The sequence below is a fragment of the Grampus griseus genome (genome assembly GCF_964374135.1).
Source record: "Grampus griseus genome assembly, chromosome: 19".
NCBI lineage: Eukaryota > Metazoa > Chordata > Mammalia > Artiodactyla > Delphinidae > Grampus > Grampus griseus.
In genome coordinates, this window is record NC_139013.1 from 57,728,092 (window position 1) to 57,737,460 (window position 9,369).

General features: G+C 62.9%; 1 protein-coding gene across 2 annotated transcripts; it reads right to left on the minus strand.

Moving 5' to 3' along the window:
• Positions 1-814: 814 nt before the first annotated feature.
• On the minus strand, positions 815-9,111 carry SNAI3 (snail family transcriptional repressor 3; the record flags this gene model as incomplete). 2 transcript variants are annotated; one of them, XM_082676191.1, is made up of 3 exons in its annotated part: positions 815-3,713; positions 5,525-6,124; positions 8,977-9,111. In XM_082676191.1, 3 exons carry the CDS (start codon positions 9,050-9,052, stop codon positions 3,535-3,537), a joined length of 855 nt encoding a protein of 284 aa, XP_082532317.1. In that variant the 3' UTR covers positions 815-3,534. The 2 variants fall into 2 exon arrangements, with proteins under 2 accessions (XP_082532317.1, XP_082532316.1); XM_082676190.1 differs by lacking the exon at positions 8,977-9,111 and having other exon boundaries at positions 5,525-6,227.
• Between the last annotated feature and the right edge of the window lie 258 nt (positions 9,112-9,369).

Sequence of the window (9,369 nt, forward strand, 5' to 3'; positions counted from 1 at the left end):
GTTCTGGGACCCGAGCCACGGGGCCGAGCGCTCGCGTCCCAGTCAGAAGGCAGCGCGCGCGGGTTTTCTGTCCGCTGCCTGTCACGTGCCTCCTGGGAGCGACTTTCATGTGGTGCTGACGCCGCCCCGCCCTCGGCTCATTCCGAGATTCTCGTCCAGAATCCTGGCGATTTCTCAGGCTCCTGCTTTTGCCCAGACTGAGCTGGGCTGCCTCTGAAACACCCGCCTCCAGCTCCTCTGGCCCTGGGGCTCCTGTCCCCCAGCCTGGCTCCTTCCCTGGAGAGAGGCACCAACAACGTGCCTCAAGCTGTGTGGCCAGAAGGCCTTCTTTACGGAGAAAAGGGGAAATGTAATGCGTAAAATTGGGTAGAGAAAGCCTGTAGCTGGGGGGACCCAGGTAGCAGTCCTGCCCTCACCCGGGCCGGTGTGAGGGATGGTTGCACCCCTCCTGATTCCCATCTGTGGGTGTTGGGAGAGGGCTCCAAAAACCCAGATCTTAAGCGAGCATCCCGGGTCAATGCTGCCGACCAGGCAAAGTCATGAGGAATGAGGAACGGAGGGTGGGAAGCTGTGAGGCCTGAGTGGCCGGTGGGGACACGGCCCCACGGCGGGGACGAGGCATGCTGACTGCAGCCGCCCTCCTCGGAGGGGAACATCTCCCCCACTCGCTCCACGTCGACTCCCTGCCAGGTGCCCGGGCCTCTCTTCATCCCGCCTGCCAACCCACCCTCTGCCACCCCTGCCCTCCGCCAGCCCAGATATAAATATAAGAGCATTTTCCATGGGCCGGCACAGAAGGGCAAACATGGACTTTATTTAGGCCTGTGAAATTCCCTTCCTCCATCCCCAACAGGTGCCTCGCTTCATTTAGATATTGGTGCTCAGAAATAGAACACAATTTACAATATAGCTTCCTTCAGGCATCTGGATGCCATTAAAATAAAAAGCCCTCCAGTGCGATGGGCACAAACACGAGTGCGGTTGGAGCTTAGCCTTCGCCAGGGATGAGAGGCTCCCCAGCCCCGGGCTGCCCACCCTGCTCAGCAGAGGCCCAGGCATTCGGGAGACAGTGGAGGGATGTCCCTGGAGGGCAGAGGCCTGTTCCCACCCGCTGTGGGCCCCTGACCAGGGTAGCGGAGAGGAGGGGTCAGGCACCTGCACACTCGAGAGGGGCCGTCCGGGTGGGTCACAGTGCGTTTGGAGGATGCGTTTCTAGTAAGTCGGTCGTGGGCTCACTGCCCCCTTGATCCTTTGTGGCCTGGGGGGAACGGCATTCCACTCTCCTCTCCATAAGTCCAAGCACTGGGACCCGCCAGGTTTCTCTAGGCAAACTGTGTGCTCTCATCAGCTGTTACAGGGTGAACGGTGCCCCCCATTCACATACTGAAGTCCTAACCTCCGAGTACCTCCGAATGCGGCCTCATCTGGAAACAGGGTCTTTGCGGATGTTGTCGGGATCATCAGGGTGGGTCCTCACCCAGTACGACTGGTGCCCTTATAAAAAGGGGAAATTTGGACACGGACACAGACACGCACACGTGAAGATGGAAGCAGAGAAGGGCGTGACGCTTCCGCGAGCCACAGAACATCAGAGGCGCCAGCAGATGCGGCAGCTGGGAGAGGCCTGGGGCAGATTCTCCCTCGGCCCCGGCAGGGACCAGCCCGGCCGGCCCCTCGGTCTCGGACTTCTGGCCTCCGGGGCTGTGGAGGAGTCTGTCTCTGTGGTCTGAAGCCCCCGCTCTGTGGGTTTGTTACGGCCGCCCCAGCGAACTGACACGTTAGCTAAGCCTCCCGGTCCCGCCGTGTGTCCCTCGGGGGAGGCTGATCCCTGTGGGGGGTGGCAGTGGGACTGGGAGTGCAAGCGTGGCTTCCTTGGAGAGGTTCTCTGTTCTGTGGGCAGGTAGATCAGTCTGCTCTAGGCTAGAGCAGCGGCTCTCCTGGGTGCTCAGTTTCATCAGGGTCGCCCTCGATCCAGGGAAGCCCAGTGTCAAGGTCAGTTTTCCTCTGGGATGTCCCCAGGCCCCCTCTGATTGCCGTTATCAAACCAGCCACCCAGGGACCTTCAGCCCCCGACTTCGGCATTAGGAGGGATCTGCGGGTGGGGACCCAGGGTTGGGGCTGCAGAGCTGGCAGCTGTGTGGGCCTGGTGAGCGCTCCCAGCATCCTGTCACACGGGGAGGAGGTCAGCAGGTCTGGTGGCTCAGGGCCGAGACGGGGCCTGTGCTGCTTGCCGTGCGGCACCATCCCGGGGGCAGGACCAAGGTGCCGAGCCCTGTCCCTTGGCTGGGGCCAGCCCTGCTGCAGGGAGGAGCAGGTGTCCCCTCCTGCACCGAGGATCCGGCCCTTCTCCGTTAGACTCAGGCCTCCTTCCTCCTTCCTAGACGCCACCCTCCGGGGTCTGGTGCAGACGACTCAGACACTGCTGAGAGGCAGGGCCAGCCCAGCGTGTGAGCGCCCGGGGCCTGGGGGTGAGGGGAGGCCACCTGTGAGAAGGAAGTGGGCTCTCAGCGTCTGAGTCGGTTTGGGGAGGTATGTGTCTTGGGTGGGGTCAGAGGTCGGCTGCTTGCTGGGCTGGGGGTGCTGCAGCCTCAGGAGAGGGCGTGCAGGAAGGAGGCCGGGGCGCTAGGTGAGGGGCCTAGTGCCTCGGGGAGGTGGCTGCAGTGACGACGCGTCCGTGGTGTTCAGTAGAGATGCTGCAGGTGCAGGGGGGACTCCCCTCTAAATTAGACTTCGGGGGGGCATGAACGCCTGCCACAGACACGCGGCCTCGGTCCCCCTCTCGCACCCTCACCCCGCCGCTGGTCCTCGCTGTACTGTCCCCACGTCCGCTCCCTTCCTTCCAAGGGAAGGCGCCCTGCTCACCTGCTGCTCCCACCCGGTAAGGACCGCACAGCTCGAGGCCCTTCCCCCTCAGCTCCCCCCGCCCCGGTCTGGCCACAGGGTCCCGTTATCCAGGAGCCCGGCTGCCTCAGCAGAGGTTGTCCGAGCTCGGCCTCCTCTGCGGACCCAGGGGACTGGGTGAGCCTCATAGCCTCAGAGGATGTTGCAGCAGGAGTGCGGGCTCTTTATCGCCCCAGATCCACCCGCCGCGGGGCCTCCCTCGCTGCCCCATCCTCAGGACGGCCTAGTGAGGAGGGGAGGGTGTGTGCGTGTCGCGTGTGTGCGCCTGTGCACGTGTGACATGAGACAGCTTGGCCCAGATGCCATCAAAGGCAGGTGGAGGGGAGCCTCCAGGTAGCTCTGCCCACGCAGGTGGCCCACACGGATGTGCTCGGCCCAAGTCAAACTGCCGGTCCGGAGTGGAGGGCATCCAGGGCAGCCCCGCTGTCAGCCTCACGTGGGGATCTTCCGTGCTGACGACTGGCTCCCGACCGGCTGTCACTGGGAGGAACAGAACCGGAACCAGAGCTCGCTGGAAACGGCGTGGACGAGGCTGTCAACCGGACGAGAGTCGTCCCCGGAGAGAAGTCCCTCACGTGGGCAGGGAAGGGCAGCGCCCTCCCAGGACGCCCAGCTCCGCGGCCCCTCCGCCTCTCAGGGGGCGCAGCAGCCGGACTCCTCGTGCCGCGCCAGGAGCGCCACGCGGGAGAAGGTCTTGGCGCAGCGCTTGCACTGGTATTTCTTGGTGTCCGAGTGCGTCTGCAGGTGGGCCCGCAGGTTGGAGCGGTCAGCGAAGGCCCTGCTGCAGTGAGGGCAGGTGTAGGGCTTCTCACCTGGGGGAGGGGAGGGCGACAGGTGAGCGACCGGCTGCAGCGGCCAGGACAGCCCTGCGGAGGGTGGCCGCTGGCTTGCAAGCGCATAGGCCGTCCCCCATCTCAAGGCTCCTGAGCCCTCACAGTGAGGCCGATGCCTTCCTCTGTGTCGCCCGCTCCCTCGGGGTCAGTGACGGGGGCCTTAGCACCTGCCCTCCGCTGAGGGGGTCGTGTGCTTGATAACCTGGGCGAGACCGCAGCAGCTAAAACACAGATCTTGGCTGAATGGCTCTTGGCTTCTGCTGGAGCTCCCCTGGGGCGCTCTGTCACCAGCCCTGGACGGAGCGGCACTGCAGGCCTCCTGGCAGCTGTACCCGCCCCCCGAAAGCCGTGGTGGGAACCTTGAAGGCGGCTATGCGAGGGCAGGAGCTCAGGACCAGTGAGGACTCCCGTGTCCCCCAGGCCACCTCCAATCAGGGCGACCAGGGATTTGGACAAAGTCCTTCTGTTGGGGCTTTGCCCTCCAGGCTGACCCCCAAGTGTAAAAGAAAGCGTCAGTGAGAGTCATCTGTTCAGCTCTGCCTGTGTGGGGAGTCCTGCAGCCCTAGGGCCCTGGGAGGCAGCAGCCTGTAGTCCCGCGGGGCCCAGAGCATCGCGTGCTGGCCGCCTGACTGTGCGCTGTGATGGGGCGCTCAGGGGACATCCTCAGCGAGCGGTCGGGGAAAACCAGGTGGATTTCCAGCCTGGAAAAAGGCTCCTGCAAAACCCTTCTATCGTGTGAGTCACAGAGCCGTGACTGAGGGTGAGGGAGGGTCCAGTTCCAGAGAGTGTTTGTTGTAAGTGCCCGGCCTGTTCCTGTCTCCCTTTCACCGCGTGCTTGACAAAGTCCTAGACTTAAGAGGAAGGCCTGGGGTGGGGTCCAGCTCAGCCCCTGGCTGCCCTTGGACAGAGCCGGCCCTTGCACTCTTTCTGGGCCGTAGTTTGTAATCTACAGAATGAAAGACCGCGAGCTCCCTGCCCAGTATCCCCCCTCCTGTCCCTGTCTCCTGTCCGCAGCTGCTCCTCTCTCCTGCATGGCCTGTGCTCTGTGACCACCCTCTCACCCAGGGACGGGATTGCTCCTGGGTAAACCGCAGCCCGTCAGACAGGCTGTGTGAGCCCTGGGGTCCTCACCCCCCAGCCAGGCCTTTCTGGCTACCCTCCTCCCCCGCTGCTCCAGAAGTGAGGAAGGCCACGGACTGTTTGAGAAGTCAGCCCCGCGGAAGCCCTGTGCATCCCACGCTTTGCCAGGTGTTACGAGTTGAATCGTGTCCCCCCAGAAAGATACATCCGTGTCCTAAACCTGGGTGCCTGTGAGTGTGACCTGATTTGGAGAGAGTCCTTGCAGATGTGATCAAGTTCAGTTTAAGTTGTACCGGAGCACGCGGGCCCTGAACCCAATGTGACTGGTGTCCTCATAACGAGAGGGAAATCTGGACACAGACACGGGAGAGGCCGTGTGAGGACAGAGGCAGAGACTGGAATGACATGGCCACAAGGAACACCTGGGGCCCCAGGAGCTGGCAGAGGTGGGAAGGATCCCCCTCTCCAGATCTGGAGGGAGCCCGGCCCCGCGGCACCTTGATTCCAGACTTCCGGCTCTAGACTGTGAGCATTTCTGATGTTTTGAGCCCCCCGGGGTGTGGCTCTTTGTGCCACAGCCTCGGGACACCAGGAAAAAGACGCCCTGTGTGCCCATCCATCCTCTCGTTTATGAACCCAACCCCTCCCCTCCTTTGAGGCCCGGACCCCCCCGCCCCCCAGCCAGATCCCTCACGGGCCCTGGCGCCTACCTGTGTGGGTCCGGATGTGGCCCTGCAGCAGCCAGGGCCTGGAGAAGGCCTTGCCGCACACGGTGCAGAGGCAGGGCAGCGTGTGTGTGCGGATATGCATCTTGAGGGCGCCCAGGCTGCCGTACTCCTTGTCGCAGAACTTGCAGGTGAAGCAGCGTTGAGCCTGCAGGTGGCACTGCAGCTGCTGGTGCCTGGCCAGTGCGGCCGGCGTGCGGAAGCCCACTGGGGTGCAGGGGGCCCGCTCGGCCCCCGGCAGGTGGCCCGGAGCCTGGGCCCCATCTGCGCCCAGGACCGGGGGCCAGCGCGTGGGCAGAGCCAGCAGCGGGGGCAGGCCGAGGTGCTTCAGGCTGTCTCTGAGAGGTGCGCCGAGGGCCCGGCCGGCCCGAGGGTCCGCCAGGCTGACTTCCAGGGGGTCTGGCCCCGAGGCCCCCCGAGCTTCCTCGTTACACAGGAAGGTGGGGAGGGGCAGGGAGGCGTGGGCAACGACGGAGGTGAAGTCCCAGGGCCGGGGAGGGTCGCCAGGCGTGGACGGGGCCGCCTTGTCTGGGAGGACGAGGGGTACCACCAGCCCCCCGCAGGCAGAACAGGCGCCATTGGTTTCTAGAAGCGGGAAGGGGAGACAATGCACGGTGAAGCCTGAGTCCCAGCGCTGCGAGTTTGCCAACCCGCGTTCCTGGCCGAATCCCACCACTAGGCCATCCATAGCCCCGCGGGAAGGAAGAGAAGGTCTGACGAGCCAGGCGTGGGCTGCGGAAGTGGCGGCTGCAGCCTGAGAGCACAGCGTCCAAGCAGGAACCTCAGTTCCTCCTTACAAACAAGGGAAGAGAAGCATCTCACAGGGTCCCAGACGAGCCCTCAGGGGCCAAGGAAGGGTCCCCAGCCGCCCTCTCTGAGCCCCACCCGCCGCAGGGCCAGCTCGGAGCTGCACCCTGGGACCCCACGCAGCTTTAACTCACAGCTCATCAGCCTCCGGCCACCTCCCGACCGCCCCTCGCCCGCCGTGGCGTGCGTGTGCACAGCCTCCTGCAGACGCTCCCAGCTCAGGAGGGACTGTTTGTGGTGGTGTCCACTGCCTCCTGGCCCGGCCCACCGTCAGGCTGTTGCTCCCATACGTGTGGGCCACCACGCCTCACGCCTGACCCAGACGGCAGAAGCCCCCAAAGTAAACATGTTAGCAAGAGTGAAGTTCTGCATTTCCCCAGAGACCCGATCTCCAGCCCTCAACCCATCTCTTATTTCATATGTGTTGAGATAAGTCTCTGGCCCCATTTCTATGTCCACACCAAGGCTTTGGGTTGAGAAGGACAACCCACAGAATGGGGGAAATGTTTGCAAATTAGGGATCTGATAAGGAATTGGTGTCAGAATATATAAAGAACCCTTGCGACTCAACAATAAAAAGACAAACGGTCCACTTTTCAAATGGCCAAGACTCTGAACAGACGTTTCTCCAAAGAAGATGTACACACAGCCCTTAAGCACAGGAAAAGGTGCACCACGTCATGAGCCACGAGGGAGATGCAGATTAAAGCCACAGTGAGGTACCACATCATACCCACTAGCATGGCTAGAATTAAACACAGGCCAATTACAAGTGTTGATGAGGATGCAGGGGAATGGGGAAGCCCCCACACTCCACTTTCTCCTGACCTCACCGTTTTCCACTCCAGTCTTCCCAATTATAAAATCAGCTTGCCAGGTTTCTGTCCTCCCAGAAATGGAGGCTGGACCAGCTAAGAGATGAAGTCCAAGGAATTTCTGGAGACAGCACTGGGGTGCCCGGAGAGTCTAGGACCCCCCACTCCACACAGAAGCTCCAGTAGGGGCCCTTGTATGGGAAAAAAGTCACCTTAAGGCTTTGAGGCTGAGCCACTACCCTGAGCCCAGGCATCACCTCAGAGCCTAACCCTGTCTAGGGGGCCAGTGCCGACTCCAGTGGGAGGGCAGGAGAGAGGCAGCCATATGCCGGGTGCTACTGCTAATAGCTTGAAATGCTTCCCCATAGCCCCTGGGTTAGCTAGATTTTTTTAATTCATTCTGCAGCTCAGATTCCTGGGAGAAGAGACTTAAGTTCCTTTCTGGCTTCAGGGGTTCCCTGGGGAGGCCTAAAAAGGCACTTATTTAAAAGTGACGAGTGGGGGACCCCAAATCCAGCATCTCTGGCCTATCTTGGGGTAACTGCCTGGCAGAAGGAGGATCGCCGTGGGCCATTTGGCCCTCAGGAAGCTGGTGCTACAAGGAGGGGGGAGCACTGAGGGCCCTGAGGCTGTTCCCTGACAGTCACCGGACCTTGCTCGGCTGCCAGGATTTGCACGCTCAAAGGGGTTCGCTGTGTGACTGGAGTCCAAACAATAGTTTTTAAACGTTCAAAGCCACGACCCGTGTGAATTACATGTTCTGTCATACACGTATATCTGAAACAAGTTTCCTTCACCGCGAGCACTGCGCTCTGATGGCTTCTGTTCTTCTTTATTTTATAAAATTGCTGGTGGTGACTCATGAACTGGATTTCAAAATGTGGAGTTGATGATCCCGTTCCTAGAAGGTGCCCCCTGGTGGCAGCCCAGTCCCGGGGACCCACCAGCCTGGACTCCCTCCCCGCTCCCAGTCCTGAGAGGGCTAAAGGGCTCTGGACGGGCACCAACTGTGTGCCCTGGTCTCCGTAGCGTCGCTCCCCTGTCCCCCTCTAAGTCACTGAGCCATCCCCCAGAGGGTCCCCCCCCCAAGAAGCTGTGGAGCTGGGGGCGCCTCTGACCCCTCGAGAGAGGCCTTTGCCGCGGGACCTCTGCGTGTCCCTGACCCTGACAGGGAGTGGGAATGAGTGCACAGTCCTGGTTCCTGGGCACCTGTCTCCCCACCTGGGTAAGAACTGCAGCCCCTTAGCCCAGCCTGCCCTGGGCAACCTCCTCTGGGGTGAGGGAGGCGGGAGGGAAGGAAACCCCAGGAGGGGTGAGGAGGCATTGGAGGGGGCACAGCAGAACGCTGTGCGAGCTGGGCCCTGGCACCACAGGGCCCCTGGGTCACTCTGTCTGGCCTCTCTGCTCACCACCCAACCCAGGATGTTCTGGGGCGCTCTTGGAGAACAGCCTGGGCTCACTTCGTCTCTCTCTGCAATATCCGTGGGGCTCTCTCAAACGTCCTGCAGGAGGAAGATGGCCCTGGGGTCCCCTTTGCTGGGATGGGCATGCCGGGCCATAGCGGGAGAGCCCCAGAGTGACTGGGGGCCTGGAAACGTCTCTAAGTGGAGAGAAAATCCCCACCCAATCTGCCCGACGCGAGGCTGGGGTCCCTGAAGCGGATAAGACGCCCGCGGGCCACCTGTCTACCTCCAGCCTCGTGGTCTCGGGCCCCTCCTCCCGCCTGGGACAGGTGTTCCCGTTCCCGGGGTTCTCGCCCCTCCTGCCCCGCGGGAGTCGAGCCCTGGGCAGGGCAGGGGAGCCCGCAGCCCCTACCTCTCTGCCTCTCCAGCTGCCCGTAGTTAGGGACCCTGTGGCCGGAGTGCGTCTTCACCAGGAAGGAGCGCGGCATGGTGCCCTCCCGCGGGTCGCACTGTGCCTACGCCGGCGCCCGCGGGCAGCGCGGCCCACAGGTGCCGGGAGGGTCAGGTCATTAACACAGCGCGCCGCCTCGGCCAACCAGCGCGCCCCGCGGCCGGGGCGAGGCGGGGCCTCGGGGCGGGGCATCGGGCCACGCCCAGGACAGGTGCGCGGGCCGTAGGGGAGGGAGCGCGTGGCTGCGTGTCCACCCCACGGGACTTCCCTGGCGCGCACTGCGAGTCACGCCGCCCCCGGGGCCTGGCGCGCCCACTCGACGTGGACTGAAGGGCGGAGGTCAGGGCTGGGCGG